General features: G+C 42.0%; 1 protein-coding gene across 1 annotated transcript in view; it reads left to right on the top strand.

Moving 5' to 3' along the window:
- The window catches only part of HS3ST3A1 (heparan sulfate-glucosamine 3-sulfotransferase 3A1), a 95,917-nt gene extending 86,625 nt beyond the window's left edge, over positions 1-9,292 (top strand). The window contains exon 2 of the mRNA XM_025864417.2: positions 7,655-9,292. Coding sequence (XP_025720202.1) covers positions 7,655-8,276 — 622 coding nt within the window. The 3' untranslated portion in view covers positions 8,277-9,292. The remainder of the gene's footprint in view (positions 1-7,654) is intronic.
- The last annotated feature ends 7,614 nt before the right edge of the window (positions 9,293-16,906 follow it).

Raw genomic sequence — 16,906 nt, 5'->3', positions numbered from 1 at the left:
TATTGAAGTATATAACCAAATTCAGAAAAGGACACAAATCCCACATTACAGAGTGGGATATTCCCACCTCTCCAGAAATACCTTGTGCCCCCTTCTGGTCACTCATTCTCCTAAGGGTAACCACTGTCCCCAGCATCTAACACCACAGGTGGGTTTTGCCTGTTTTTGAATTTACGATGAGAGAAATCACATAGTACGTACATTTTTGTGACTGGCTGTGTTTTTCAACGTTGTGTTTATGGTATTCATTCACAAGTGTTGAGTCACTCATTACAATTCTGTATTTTATGTGTATCTTATTTATATATACATATACGTATGTGTATGTATTGTTTGTATCATCAAAAATATATACACACGCATATACATATACATACATATATATGTATATAAATCTTCTATTTTTTTAAAAGATTTATTTATTTATTTGAGATAGAGGGAATGAGAGAGAGAGAACGAGAGGGGAGAGGGTCAGAGGGAGAAGCAGGGACCCCCGACTCGGGACTTGAACCGGGGACTCCAGGACCATGACCTGAGCCAAAGGCAGTTGCCCAGCCAACTGAGCCACCCAAGCGCCCATATCTATTTTTGATGGATGTTTAGGGAGCTTGCGTTTGGGGCTGTTATGATTAACCATGAATGTTCATGACCATGTCTTTTGATGAACATATGTACGATTTCTATTGTGTATAGTCCTGTGAGCAAAATTGCTGGGCCATATGTATACATATGTGCAGCTTTGGTAGATAGTTCCAAATAGTTTTCGAAAGCCATTATGCCAGTTTATACTCAGACCAACAAAGAATCAGTTGTTTCACATCCTCGCCCACACTCGGAATTCTATGTGGTTTTTATTCTAGCCATTCAGGTGGGTGTATGTTATTGTGTTTTAATTTGCATTTCCTTGATGACTAATAAAGTGCCATACCTTTTCATACATTTACTGACTATTTGGATACTGTTTTTCGTAAGCAGCGCCTATTCAAGACATTTGCCCATTTTTCTTTCATGATGGCTAGTTTTGTTTAACTCATTGATTTGCAGGAGCTCTTTGTGTATGATGGATATAAATCTTTTGTCAGGTGTATGTGTTTTAAATATTTACCATCATTCTCATGTTTGCCTTTTTACTCTCTTATTGGTATCGTTTGATGAACAGAAGTTCTTATGCTTAATATAGTCCAGTTCATCATTCTTTTCTTTGTGGTTCTTCCTTTAAGAAACTTAAGAGATATTTGCCCCCCTCAATCATTAAGATGCGCTCTTAGGTTTCCTTCCAAAAGTTTCACTCTTTTATCATTTATATTTATATGTACCATCTGGAGTGGATTTTTCTATAGGGCAAGATATCAAGATTTATTTTTCCATGTGAATAACCAATTGACCCAACACCATTTACTAAAAATACAATGAGGGAGGGTAATTTTTTAAGGAAGAAGTACCTCTGGAGAGGGTCAGTAGCAGTTCCTGTGGGAGGGTGGGGGAGCAGGAAGACAATATGAGGGCAGAGGGAATTCAGAGCACTGTGACCCAAAGGAATACAAAGGGTGAAGCACATGGGGTGGGTTCTTTTTTATTCTTTTTTGAATGTGCAATGAATTTGTGTTGTTGAGTGCCACTGAGGGCTGCCTCTTGGTGGTGTCCCTGACCATGCAGGTGATGGTGATGTAGACAGTGGTGGTTTTGCCTCTAGGACTATCAGTAGGGTGCTGTCATGGAGGCAGATCTGTCCTATCCACAGTGTGGCAGTGGGAAGGCCTTCTGGGTCACCTTAGTACTCCTACTATGAACAACTCAGTTGACTTAGGGCTTAAGTAAAAATAAACTATTTAGCAGGTGTCTCATGGTTCATACTTGGCCATATCCTATACCATAGACCACTAGAAAGCTGTTCGAATAACTGTAGGCCCATAGCGATTCATCCCAGTGTGACATGGGATCCAAAATGAAATCCCCAGGACATCTAGGAAGCACAATGTCCCTGGTCACATGGAAGTGTTACCAAACAGATCCCTTCTGGGAATAACTGTGCCACGTGGCATGGGAAGAAACTGATTCCCCTTAAAAACCGAGCTCCCCTTTCTCCCACCATAACAGGCAAATAACTTGGCTTTGCCAGTTCGTGGCCTTCAAATCAGGCACTGTTCTGCCTGAATGTCATACACAGAGGGCCTCTAATGGACAGATGTGTGGATGTTCCAGGAACATGTCAGAGGGGCTCTGTCCTCCTCTGGACCCTTGTGATCTGGACTAGGTGGGTTTCTCTTGGCAGCTGGAAATACCTTCTTAAGAACAGTTCTTGGTATGTTCCCTGCCCTAATGGTCATGTCAACACAGCTTATGGTCCAGTTTCCCTAGCCCCTTGGCTTGATTTTTTTGGGTGAGGTGAGTAAGCTGAGATTGGAGAGGTTGAATGACTAGCTCATGGTCACCCAGCCAGCAGTGGGCAGACGCAGGCCAAAAAACATTATTTCCTAATCAGACAGCTACACAATATCACATAAATTATTATAGTCCCCTTTGGTCTAGCAAGAGGAAAGCAAAACCACAGCACAAACCTCTTTCAGTACCTTGTGCTAAATGTTTAATTATCTGCAAAACCAAAAAGGCTCTTTTGTTTAATTAAATTCTATTGATGCAATTGAAGCCCTTGTCTTCTTGGGGAGTTGTTGGTTTTTTTTTTTTAAATAAATGATAATATGATAAAATGGACATAATGTTTATGTTTACCATCTTAACCATTGTTAAATGTACAGTTCAGAGGTGCTGAGTGCATTCACATTGTGGAGCAGTCTTTTTCCAGAACTCTTCATCTCACGAAACTAAAACTCTGTATCATTAAACAATTCTCTCCCCCTCCCCCAGCTCCTGGCAACCACCACTCTACTTTCTGTCTGGGACTCATATAAATGGAATCACATAATGTTTGTCCTTCTGTGATGGGCTAATTTCTCAGAGCAGAATGTCCTCAGGCTTCCTCCATGTTGGAGCAGGTGTCAGAATTCCCTTCCTTTTTAAGGCCGAATACTATTCCATTGTGTGCGTTGTGTGTATGGAGTATATTTTCTTTATCCATTCACTTGCTGATGGACACTTGGATTGCTTCTACTTTTTGGCTGTTGTGTTCTTTGGGGAGAACGAGCACATGTGTGCAACCCACTTTGTAATAATCCTTAATTTGCTTGTGAGATCTCTTCTTAACCCTTCTTTGCCTTCCTCAGGAAAAAAAAATAAGCTTTCCTAATTTTTCCTTATCATTCTGATTTCTACCCATTTCCCCATCCATCCCCATACCTACTATTAATGTCTCCAGATCTTCATCACTATTTAGAGGTGAAGTTGGGGATAGCCTTACCCGGTTAGCCTGGAAATTAAGGCCTCCTGCAACCTACCTCTCCCATCATCCAATCGAATTTCTCACTCGCCACCCCAACTTGTTCCGTCTTTAGGGAAACTTGACGTGTCTTACTATACACACCTTTCTTCTCCCTTAGCCTGTCTGGTATCTCTTCCGAGGTTTCATGGTACTGGGATGGCTTTTTCTCTGCCCATTTGGGCCCAAGTCCTGACACAGAATAAAATCACAGTGTTATGTCTCACTCAGGTAAAGAAGGACGATTTGCAGGTTCTCCTCAACACTTTGAAATACGGTATTCCAAATTACACCTGCATTTCGTTCTATGTGATAGATGAGCTCTACTTTAAACATTGAAATTCAAATTGCAGTAAGAAAATGAATAAAGAAATTAAAAAGGAGATGACTATTTAAAGAATCCTGTTGTGAGTCCTTTTACAACGTAAGCTTCATTAAGGATTTATTTAGACTATCACTTCTTCCTTTTTGAAGAAAGGTGGCCTGCAGGTGGCTTCCAGTTCGCTGGGACTCCCCGCCCCCGCCCTCCCCCGAAACCATGCCAAACCAGTCCGTTTTCCTCATCCTAGAGATGACAGTCATTAATGTGTTTTTTTCTGAAATCCCATTTTAGCTGTTTCCTCTTCAAACGCCTATTTTGGATACCTCTTTTCCCTTACTCTATTGAGAGAATGTAAAACATGGTTTCTTTTTTCAGAGACATTAGTGGGATTTCCTCTCGTGCAGCACAGTCTCCAGCCAGAATCTGGGTGGGAAGGGCTGCTGGAGATCTGGGGGTTCCCCTGCGACAGCAGAGAGAGGGAGATTGAGGCCCCCCCCAACCAGTAGCTTCTGAGCGAAGTATGTCCTGTCTTGCCAAAAAAGGAGGCCGAGTAGTTAAAAGTCAGGAGAGGAGGCAAGAATGTGGACTTTTTTCCTTTTCCTTTTTTAATCACCAAATATTCTTTCTTATCACTTCGCTGATACTTAGTGTTTGCTTTTGCTATCCCCGATGTTTTTCACACAGTTGATCAAATTTCCTTCACTGAATCATTCCACCAATGTCTGGGTGGATCTCCTGGCTCATTTTGTAAACGTGCAACCTAAGCTTCCAGAGTGGGGTGGCCTCACCCATTTCTCAGTTCTCTGTGGGGAGATGCACAGTGATGAGGCTGTGAATTCATGTCACGCAGTGACACCAGTGTTAACGTGCGTAGTGACAGCAATCTGTGTCTGCCTTGCGGCAACACTGAATTTTGGTTGCTGCTTAGTCCTCCCCAGAGCTTAAGGCATATTTCGGGAGTGGGGGTGGGTGACAATAAAGGTTCTTTTGCAAAAAGAAGTGCAGCTTTCTTAAAACAACAGCAAAAAAGCAAGAGAAATCAGGTATCTAATTATCATGTCCTTCCCCAGGGAAAAAAGTAAACATAACCAGGCTAAAATATCAAAGACCGCAAAGATCTGAGAATCCCGGCATCCCCGAACTAGCCCAGGGTCAATGGCTTACTGCTACAGATGTTGAGGAATTTTTGCCAAAAATAATGACAATGGGAAGCAGAATGGGTCTTTTAAAAGTTCTTATATAAATTCCAGTTAGGTAACATACAGTGTAATATTAGCTTCAGGTGTGCACTAGAGTGATTCAACACCTCCATACATCACCTGGTGCTCATCACAACAAGTGGACTCCTTAATCCCCATCACCTGTTTCATCCATCCCCCACCCACCACCCCTCTGGTGACCATCAGTTTGTTCTCTGTATTTAAGGGTCTGTTTCTCAGTTTGTCTCTCTTTTTCCTTTGCTCACTTGTTTCTTAAATTCCACATGTGGGTGAAATCCTGTGGTATTTGTCTTTCTCTGACTTATTTCGCTTAGCATAATCCTCTCTAGTTCCATCCACATCACTGCAAATGGCAAGATTTCATTCTTTTTGATGGCTGAGTAATATTCCATTGTGTGCATATGTCACATCTTTATCCACTCAGCAATCAGTGGATACTTGGGCTTCTTCCATCATTTGGCTATTATAGATAATGCAAAGCTAAAATGCAAATAAATGTATTTAAACAGATAACAGAATCTAGAAAACAGAAAGAAAGGCAGAAAATGGGAAATCCCTGGGGACTATAAAATTACAGTTCAGACTGAGGATGTAACTCACTGCTAAACTGGGTGACTTATGGAAACATATTAATTGCCAAAATTGTCAAGACAAGGCAGGGTATTTACAAGAAACCAATTACCATGGAAGAAACTGAAAAGATATGTGTGAAAAATCTTGTTTCTTTCCTGTCCTTACCCTCAAAAGCATCAGTGTAAGATGGCTTTGTAGGTAATGCCCACCAAATTTAAGGAACAGAAAATTATTTTGCCGGGCGCCTGGGTGGCTCAGTCTGTTAAGCGTCTGACTCTTGATTTCGGCTCAGGTTGTGATCTCAGAGTTGTGAGATTGAGCCTCATGTCAGGCTCTGTGCTCAGTGGGGAGTTTGCTTTTCTCTCTCTCTCAAGTAAATAAATGTAAAAAATCTTCAAAAAAATTATTTTGCTACTTAAACTTCTCTAGGATAGAGAAAAATGTGAAACATTTCTCAACTCATTTTATTGGTGGATTAATTCATATTCTAGCAATTGATTAAGCTATTGATCACAAGAAAAACTATAGGAACATCCCATTAATGAGTATGAATGAAAAATCCAGAACAAAATAATGGTGAACCAAATCCAGGATGATATTAGAAGAACAATCTATCAGAGTCCAACAGAAACAGCTTGTATTCCAGGAATAAAAGTCAATCCAGTGTCAGAACATTTAGAAGTTTGATTCTTCTCACAATGGATCAGAGGACGAATTTAGTGTCATTATTGAAATAAATCCCCGGCTACATTTATTCTATTGATTTGAGCCACAGCTATTTCTTACAAAATTTGGGATTAGAAAGACAATGCCAGAATATCAAATAGTGGACGTAATGGTAGTACGTTCAAATTGGAAGAGTAAGTAGTTTTATCTCTCCTGCTCATCCTTTTTGACTGGCCCTGAGACTCACCAGTTCTCAGTAGGGTACTGTTTGCTTGACCTAGGTGGGAACGTCTGCTCCGTCAGGACTCCAGTGGCATAGTTTTCTTTCGACAGGGCAAAGTGATCCTAACCTTCATCAGGAAGAATAAGCAGACAAGAATCAAGAACGTTTTGAATGGCAAAGACCCAGAATTCACTTTGTCGTGGGAAAAATACATGATGATAACAACAGTTGAGCCCATGTCCAGACGAACCATGATCTGTATAGTGATGGCATTTCAAGTTACTCAATAAAAGACGGATTGTTTAATAAGTCTTGTTTGTTACAGGAAAATTCAGAAACTCTAAAGAGAAGTAATGTTGTGTACCAGGCAGTGGCATTATGTTAAATAGAACTGCTTTGTTTGTAAGAAAACTGCAGAATGGGCTCGGGGTATTTTAATACCATTTCCTAGTAGTATGATCGTGTTTATTAGGATTGTCTAATTTACCTAAAGGATTTGATGAAGGTGATTTTCTGACAGCATTGTGGGTTACTGGTAAAAATAAGATAAAAAATTACATAACACTTACTCTGTGCCCCACACTCTCCTGAAGTATTGAAGGATATTACATTAACTCGCAACAACCGTGTGAGGTGGATATTACTATTTCCCATTAAATACATGAGGAAGGAGGGGCGCCTGGGAGCCTCAGTGGGCTGAGTCTGCTTTTGGCTCAGGTCATGATCCCAGGGTCCTGGGATCAAGCCCCACATCGGGCTCCCTGCTCAGTGGGGAGTCTGCTTCTCCCTCTCCCACTCCCCCTGCTTGTGTTCCCTCTCTTGCTGTGTCTCTCTCTGTCAAATAAATAGAGAAAGAAAGAAATCTTAAATAAACAAATAAATGCACGAGGATCAGGTGCTCAGTTGGTTGAGCGTCTGCCTTGGGCTCAGGTCATGATCCCAGGGTCCTAGGATCCAGCCCCACATTGGGCTCCCTGCTCAGTGGGGAACCTGCTTCTCCCTCTCTTCCCGGCTGGTGCTCTCTCTCACTACCTCTCTCTCTCAAATAAATAAAATCCTAAAAAATTAAAAACAAATAAATACACTAGGGACCTGAGAGGCTTGTGCAACTTCTCCATCTAGGAAGTGGGAGGGTGGGCACCAGCAGTTCAGGCACCACCACCCCCCCCCCCCCCAGAGTCTAGAGGACGCCCCCCTCCCTGGCAATGAGCTCTCTCTGTACAGCAGGGAAAGTCGCTCCCTTTTCAGGCTCTAACAGGCCCTTTTGCTTTCCTCAGGGACCTGATGCCGAGGACCCTGGAGGGGCAGATCACCATGGAGAAGACACCCAGTTACTTCGTCACCCGCGAAGCGCCCGCGCGCATCTCGGCCATGTCCAAGGACACCAAGCTCATCGTGGTGGTGCGGGACCCGGTGACCCGAGCCATCTCGGACTACACGCAGACGCTGTCCAAGCGGCCCGACATCCCCACCTTCGAGAGCTTGACGTTCAAGAACCGCACGACGGGCCTCATCGACACGTCGTGGAGCGCCATCCAGATCGGCATCTACGCCAAGCACCTGGAGCACTGGCTGCGCCACTTCCCCATCAGCCAGATGCTCTTCGTGAGTGGGGAGCGGCTCATCAGCGACCCGGCCGGCGAGCTGGGCCGCGTGCAGGACTTCCTGGGCCTCAAGAGGATCATCACCGACAAGCACTTCTACTTCAACAAGACCAAGGGCTTCCCCTGCCTGAAGAAGGCCGAGGGCAGCAGCAAGCCGCACTGCCTGGGCAAGACCAAGGGCAGGACCCACCCCGAGATCGACCGCGAGGTGGTGCGCAGGCTGCGCGAGTTCTATCGGCCATTCAACTTGAAGTTCTACCAGATGACCGGCCAGGACTTCGGCTGGGATGGATGACCATATAATTTAAAAAGAAAAAAAAAAATCAGAATATAATATATTTTTTTACCAATCGGTAGAGAAAAGGCAGTTTAATATTTGTGCTGAAAATGTTTGTTTCAGTTTTTTTTTTCTTTTTTTTTTGCAATGAATGTTAAGAGCGTGTTCTCACCTCCTCCCCCATCTGCCTGTGTCACCGGCCCGGAACATTTGGATAAACAAAAAAGGAAAACCTCACTCACCAAAATACTTGCAATTTTCGATTTCTGTTTTATGTTTTATATGCACAATTATAAACTCTGAGCATCGGTGACCATGAACTTTCAAGAAAGTCCTGGGGGTAAATCAGTCTCTCTGTTTCTGTCTCTACCTCTCTCTTTCTGTCTCTCTTTTCACAGGTCCCAGATAAAACGCTCTCTCCTTACATTTCCTCCCTTTCTTTTTTTTTCCTGTGCCACTTCTTCAAAACCATTTCCCAATTAATAATACTGTAGGTTTGCCCACAATTATTCACAGCTAACCACAGTGCTTTCAAATAAAACACCTTCTTCCATCTTTGTGCGATGTGGTAGAAGGAGATTATGATCCCCATTTTAAAGATAAAGAAACTGAGTCTCGGGGAGGTCGGGCAAAAACCCCATCTTCCACTTACTCCCTTTTTCATGCCCCTTCTTCCAGAGAGGATGAGAAGTAAGACAGCTGTACTTTTAGAAACAGTTCGCTAGTTTGGGGATGATCGGAGATAAGACAGAAAGGGTTTCCTGTTTATTGCCTTCAAAAGTTCCAGGCCAGCCTTGTGACACTCGGTCCTGAGGAGTCATCAGTGTTCAAGGACACCACTCGGACCTGGGCACAGTATCTTCTAAGAGCCAATCGTGGCTCGTTGAAATGCCCCGAGCTATGGAACTCTCAGCTTGGTTGAGGTTGGGAGAAATTACTGGCTTCTTATCTGGGGAACGAGATGGACAATCACACTGGGAACAGGACAAAAAGTAGTAGCATAACTTCCCTAGTTGTGGTTTTGACTTTTTTTTTTAAAGACAAACCCACTTCAGTTAAGAGCTTACAAGTAGGAATCTCATTTTTCTTGAGCTCTCTTTTAACAAAGAAAATCTGCTTCTCTTTTTAATACCTCATTTCTAATCTTGGAGCCAATACTAAAAAGATGAATAAATGCCATTATTTTTCATGGGTGGAGGACTATCACTTTGTCACTTTATTTTCCCTACTTCCTGTTTGTACCGAGAATAACGGAATATTCATTAATATTTGGAAAATATTCTAAGAACTACAGATGTGGGTAAAGCGGAGGTTTTTCTTCTCCCATCTAGTTCTCTCTTCCCCCATTTAAATAGCTCAAATAAATCAATAGTTTACTAAGAGTATTCCTTTCCTCTCTGAGTGGGCATTAACAAGATTAGCATTAATGGGAATTAAATTGGCTTAGAAGCACATATGCACGAAATATATGAAACATTTATAATTAGTCTGTCAGCAACATTTTATTACAGGTTTAAACCCAAGAGGAAAATGTCTCCTATCTCCTGGAACTTTTCCATATCTGCCAAAATTTTAAAGGAGCAGATGCTATGGTATTCTTAAATAAGTATTCTTTATTTCTCCAGTGTTGTCAGTCCAAAGAAACTAAAGTTGCTGGAAAATATGCAGAGTGCAAATGTGCATCCACCCTAAATGCTGCATCAGGGGAAATAAATCTTTCCTGAGAGGCCTAACACAGGATTAAAATGCAGGGAAAAAATTATTTAAGTTTCTAGATATTCCAACATTTCTCCAAACCTTTGAATTTCTGTATGAATATCCCGTTTATGAGAGTTAAAAAGAAAAAAAAATCCCAGGTCTCCTTTGCCCAGTTGATTTTAAGGTGCCCTTAATTTTCCAGCACAACACCCTGTTTTCGCTATACTTAAATCATCACTTTTAGAAACAAGATACTCATCTTAAACTCTTTGCATCTTTTCTCTTAACTCATTTCGTTTGTGCCTCTGATCCTTTTATAAGCATTTGCTTGGCAATAAGCAGACATAGCTTGCACAAGGAAAGGAGTGCATCTAACAATTGTATTGGGCGATCTTCCTCTTTCTGTGTTAAAAAATAATAAAAGAACAGAACTGAGTTCAAAGCACCTCTTCTTGCATTGTAGATTTTTTTTGAAATTCCTATTATTTAAATAATGAATGACTCTAGAGCCTTCCAGGAAAACTGTCTAACTTCTAAAAGTTCGTAAGAGTGTCAGAAGTTCTAGATCCCAGCAAAACGTCTACAGATCTAGGGTCCATATACTCGAAGTTTCTTCCAGAACAAGAATTGTACTTACTCCTGCTATGTGTGGCTTCAGATTTCCTTTGTCCATTTAGCTGTACCAATTAATAGGTTTTGTTCTTGATCTGAACATCTCAGCCATGCTTCCTCTGAGCCGTCTGCTCCGCGGCCATGCCTACTGACCGCCTACATTCTTCTTAGAGGTAGAGCATTCTCTCTCTAGAAGAGCAACTAGAGGTCTGGAGCTTTATCCTGAACAGTTTGCTTGTGAGGCCCTGTCTATGGTGTAAAATTCTCTAGGTAAGTAACTTTTAGGGGAAATTCATTTATTCTAATGACTGGAGCTTGATAAGCTGCTAGAGAATGGATATTTATTACTCAAGGAGTATTACTCCCACTGTACTTTTCCTAATTTCAAAGATCTTCAAAGTCAGAATAAACCTAAAGGATCAGATCGCCATTTGGCCCTTAAATCCTTTCTTTAACTTGTTGCACGGGGGGTTCGAACATGAACGTGTCTGGAAATTCTCACTCTGGATTTCTCTGTTGTTGTAAAGAGGATCAGTATCTCCTCAACACCTTCATCTGGTTCTGCGGGCTGAGATCCGCCAAATCTGTTACGCGTGAAGATACTTACAATTCAACATGTGAATACATAAAGGTGCGTATGTCATCATAGTACATTACATTCACCAGCAGATTACCTTTTCATTGTCCCTTAAACCCAACAGCCACTCTCCACTCTCAAAGAGTTTGACTTTCCAGATGAGCAAGTGAACACTCAGGAGAACAGTGGTTCTCCACAAAAGACGACTCTGCCCCCTGGGGGGATCTCTGGAGATACTTTGGTTGTCCCAAGGCTGGTGGAGTGTAGGGTGCTTCTAGTGGGCAGTGTGATGCCCAGGAGAGCCCCCCCACAGCAAAGAATCATCCTACGCAAAATGTCAGCAGTGCTGAGAGTCCTGGTTTAAGAAGTGAAGCATATACCACCTAGTGCATGTCTGAAACAGGTCTATAAACCAGATTCTAATGAATGCTTAGCTGGGACTTCTTTCCCTCATCACCCTAAGCTTTTCTCTTGCAGACCTTTCTTTCTCCCTCTCACTCCGTAAGTCATTCCATCATAGTAAGCAGATGAGTGTTTAACGTCATGCCTTGCCAAGAGGAGTGCGAACGAGAAACTTCGCTGAATTGGGCTTTTATAGCCGAGATCCACGAGCTGTTTATAACAAATGGATGATTGCATTTCTGTGAAGTGGTATCCGTCAACTTCGAGTGGGAACATCACGTGCCGATAAAACATTTCTGAAGGTGTTTTCAAGTTCAAGTCCTACAGTTTCAATTTGCCTCCAGGACCGTGCTGTTGGAAGTATTTCTTGTTACCTGACACAGCCATCGTGTCAAGAGAGACAAGTAAATGGGTCCCACTTCTGTTAAACAGCAGAACTGGGGCTCATGAAGGGCCCTGAGCTGTTGAGTAATCACAAAGGAAGGGACATTCTTTCTGCCGTATATTCTAGAAACCCCAGAATTTTGTGTCTAATTTCCATAGAATCGGGGAAGAGAAGAGCTTAGGATCACCAAACATGGGGAAGTGTGGCTGGGATTCAGTCCAGGAAAATTCTTCTTCTAGAAGTAAAAGACCCTACCTATTCTCCTCGTGTATCCTGTAATCACTGAAGAATGAGCCTTTTCAAACCCAAACCTCCAGCCCTGTTGGGGAAACAGCCCATTATTGTAGCCTATCTGGTCCTTGAAACATCTTCAAAGTGCAAACGGATTTGCGTTCAGAGTCTCAATTCTATGGATGAAAACCAGAGAGAGAGGGAAATTTAGAAACCTGTGTGTCCCATCATGGAATGTTGGAATGGTAGGCCTTCCCCTTAGAGCTTGAAGAGAAGGTGAACTCGGAGATAATCACGAGGCAGTGCGACTTTATACAGAGTCATAAAATAGTGGATTTTAGCTATGCCAGGAGAAAAGAACACTGAAAATAGAAATTACTTCTAATATATGAACCCATTGCGGGATATTAAGAAATGTCAGTATGTCTCAGACTCCTAACTGTCCATTGTGTTCCTTTAATAGCTACACGCTCAGCAACTTAGTCTCCTTCAGTTTTACCGTCAAAATAAAAGCTAACAATAAATGGGGAACGTACTTTCTGCTGTGAATCCTTTCCATCCCACAATGCCCGGGTCTGATGTTTTAGGTGCATTTGAAGGGTCAGATATGATGAGGTAGGCTACCCTTTATTAGCCTTGCCTGACTGGGATGCCATCAGGCTGGATTTTCAGCGTGGTGCTAGCTGATGACTCAGAAGACGTTTAGGGCACTGTCTGGTCCACATATGGACAAACTACAGTCTCAGCTTCACGTCCTTCCCGAAGTCACTTTCTAGTAAGCCCCGAGTTTTTACCACCCCTGAGGATTTGTCTTCATTGCGAGCAGGACTGATGTGCCTTTTTCCCTTCCCATTTCCTCTCCTTGCTTCGTACACTTTCTAGTGCCTTCTCTCCATGTCCTGCCTGTGTGCGGTGAGTCCTCATATCTCAGCCTCTACCACCCTGCACCATGCTCAGTGGTGTCCACTTCCTACCTCAGATTCCTGGGGGAAATTGCTCTCAGCTCCGGCAGTTCTAGAGAAAGGAGTCGGACTGCTGTGGATACCAGGATGGGTGGAGACCAGATGGATTTCACTTTCCCCAAGAGTGTTTATGTGAGGAAAACGGGTCCTAAAGGAGGACGGACGAAGGCGAATACGCAAGTACCAGAGCACATTTTTTTGACAGGAGAGGGAGGTGCTGTCGGAAGGACACTTCCCAGGGAGGTTTCCAGTGCCCCACCCCTCACCACACACCTGAAGAACAGGGTCGGCACCTTGGCGTTCCAGTTCCGGAGGCATGTCTGCCTCTGGTCTGAGCAGTGGCATTTTCCTCCCACCTGTTTTCCCAGAAAGTCTTATCTAAGCTCATATTTCTTTATTTCAAGCCCGCAACAGCTGGTCAACCAGAGAACAACAGAAAGAAGCAAGAAAACTTTCACTGCCATTTTTCAGCACGAATGAAAGTTCTCGATTGCCTCCCATCAACTGATGCCTTTAGAGTTCGAGCCCAATTCTTCTCTCAGACTGTTTGATGTTACTCTTCAAATCCCAGATCAGTGCTCTGTTAGGGAAGACCCAGCTATTCTATAATAACAACAACTTACTTTATATAAGATGATTCAAAGCAGTTTTACATCCAACTTTAGGCTGGAATAGCCTCTCCGTTGTTGGTTTTCCTTTCTTTCCAGATTAAAAAAAAGAAGTTTATATATTACCACATTTTTTCACTTCTAACGCATCACATTTCCCCCCAGCTGAATGACTTGTAAATCATATCATTTCTCTTATGTGTGAACTTTTACCTTTTAATATTTTCCTGTATCCAAATCCTTCAGTGAAAAGTCATCTTGTGCCTTTATTTTTGTGTATTCCTCCTTGCTTTTCGATGAGACTCAGAATTGTGCCTTCCTCCACTTTTTGCTAACCATCTGGCCCCAGAATTATACCTTATTTTTCATTTCAGAAGTTGGCCTTCAGTCTACCTTCTTATCCCTTTTACTTTTTCTCAGGTGTCTCTCCATTTTCGGAAAAGTTCTCTTTAGAGAAACATCTCGTTTCCACCAGCTTTCCAGCATACGACGTTTGAAACTTTCTGGGGCTGGAGCTGTGTTATCCCTCCTTACCCACAAAAGCGCAGAAGGAGCAAACAACATTGGCTTCCAACTGTAAAATGATTTCCGTATTGAACACCCTCTTGCTCTTCTACCCAGCCATAAATAATGAACTCTTTTTCAGACCCTTTGGCCCCTGCTATTTGATGAGGCCATCAATAAAACGGTTCTGTATCAACGGAATGATAAACTCCACTAGCCCGAGCCATATACAATGAATACCCAGAAAAAATTGGAAGCAGATATGTTTTTACCAGCCGCATCCTGCCCTCTAACTTGAGTTGCCAATCTCCCACATGGTATCGATGCCCAGTGTCTGGTTTTCACACCAGTCCTTCAGTGTGTGCCCTGAGGTTTCTCAGCCAGTCTGATCTCTGCTTTTCCATGCCCGTTTATTCACTGAATTTACTCTAGCTCTCATTTCTCCAGCCTGATGGTCATCCATTTCACTATCATCTCTTTATTTCTACGATCACCACTATGATACTTTCTAGGTGTTTGTGCTGAGTGTGCCTTTCTCCAATGTTCTCACATCTTCACCAACACCACCTTCATCAACTACTTTATTTAAAATGTTCGTCCATTTGCTGTTTGAGTCCTGAGACCCAGCCACATGGCAAATCATGTGATTATGTATTCATTAGACTTTCCTGGTACATCATACTTCTATATACCTTGAAAGGAAGCCATACTTTGCCCAAACTGCCCATCTTCTTGATCCTACTTGCTTTTTTTTTTTTTCAAAAAATGATGTTCCTTTAATCCATCAGCTCTTCCTGTGCCTTAATGATGAAACCCTATGTCTTGTGGATAATTTGGGGAATAGTCTTGATTTGACCACAAATAAGGAAGTCTTGCATGAATCATTCAGTACCACTGAACCTCAGGGGTTTTGTTTTGTTTTGTTTTGTTTTTATTTACTAAAAAAATTCAGAGAATCAACTGTGTTCATTGCAACCAAAATGTCTGGAAACGTTTTATGGCAGGGGCCATCACTAATAATTTTTCTTCTGTCTCTTAAAATGGTTATCATTAGATCAATCACTTTACCTATTTCCAATAGGCCATTGGAAACTATAACCAAAATGTATTTTTATTAGTAAGATTTAGTGCAAGCTGGCCACCAAAATTTTCTTCCATCACTTGGGTCACATTTGTCAGTGTTGGAAGAGTGGTGACTGCATTTGAATTGTGAGTTTCTTCCTACTTTCCTTAAAGTCCAGGCATTATCAATCCTTCTTGACTCTGAGGCTCTATCTTTCCCAGATCCTGAAAAAGTTCTATTGGGGAAAAAAAAAAAAAAAAAGTCCTGAATCACAGTTTCTAAATTGGGCCTATCTTAATCCATCCACTTTAGCCCCTTTAATTTACAGACCACCCCCCACCTTGAACAGTAAAATATAAAGAAACTCATTCATTCTTGTGCTAACCGTTGCTTCCATCATTACTTTGATCTGGTCCAGATAGAACATGTCTTCCCTTGGACATCTGCTATTTTCTGCAAATTTTTATATCGTGGTTTTCCCCAACTCCTGCTCCCTTCCTTGTTTTTGCAAAAGAAGGAGGTAGGAATCTTCCTCTTTGAATCCTTGAATGCACCCTTTATAACCATTTAAAATTGGAGATAGTGTTTCTTGCCTCCTGATCAACCATCAAAGTGCCTTCTGAGTCTAGGGTTTGCAGAAAGAGTGTCATCGAGTGACCAGAAAAGGCAATTACCTGTTGCCTTGGCTCCTTGCCTATATGATCCCTACAATGAAATCCAGCCAGCTTTCATTTGTGCGAATTTACTTAGGTCCCAAGGTGTCTTCTGAACTTCTTTTTACAAAAAAGGGAGGGTCATTTAAAAAATTTTTGGTAAAATACACATCCCATAAAATTTACCCTCTTAACCATTAAGTATAATTCAGTGACGTTAAGTAGATCCGCAACGTTGTTCGGCAACCATCACCCCCATCCATCTCCAGAACTTTTTCATCATCCAATATAACAGCAGTTTTGTACCCATTGGACAATGACTCCCCGTCCTACTGCTCTCAGCCCCAGGTAATCTCTATTTTACTTTCTCTTTGTATGGATCTGACCCCTCTAGGTACCTTCTATAAGTGGGATCATGCAACATTCGTCATTTTGTGCTTGGGTTATTTCACTTACAATGTTGTTCAGGATCATCCACATGGTGGAATGGGTCAGAATCTCCATTTTTAAGGCTAAATAATATTTCATTGTATGTATAGTCCACATTTTGTGTATCTTTTCATCTGTCAGTGGACACTTGGGTTGTTTCCACCCTTTGGCTATTGGGAATAATGCTGCTATGAACACGGGGGTACAGATAAGTGCTAGAGTCTCTGTCTTTTGAGCAACCACCAAACTGTTTTCCACCGTGGCCATGCAGGAAGTTTCCGATTTCTTTACATCCTTTCCGATACCTACCTTCCTTCCTTCCTCCCTCCCTCCCGCTCTTCCTCTTTTCCTCTCTTTTTTTTTCTCTTTCTCTTTTCTTTCTTTCTTTCTTTCTTTCTTTCTTTCTTTCTTTCTTTCTTTCTTTCTTTCTTTCTTTCTTTCTTCTTTCTTTCTTTCTTTTCCTCTCTTTTTTTCTCTTTCTCTTTTCTTTCTTTTTTTCTTTCTTTCTTTCTTTCTTTCTTTCT

Source organism: Callorhinus ursinus, unplaced genomic scaffold (assembly GCF_003265705.2).
Source record: "Callorhinus ursinus isolate GAN/ISIS: 27379988/994484 unplaced genomic scaffold, GSC_fseal_2.0 scaffold43, whole genome shotgun sequence".
Taxonomy (NCBI): Eukaryota; Metazoa; Chordata; class Mammalia; order Carnivora; family Otariidae; genus Callorhinus; species Callorhinus ursinus.
Note: the sequence above shows the minus strand (reverse complement) of the source record. Positions and strands in the feature narration are given on the sequence as shown.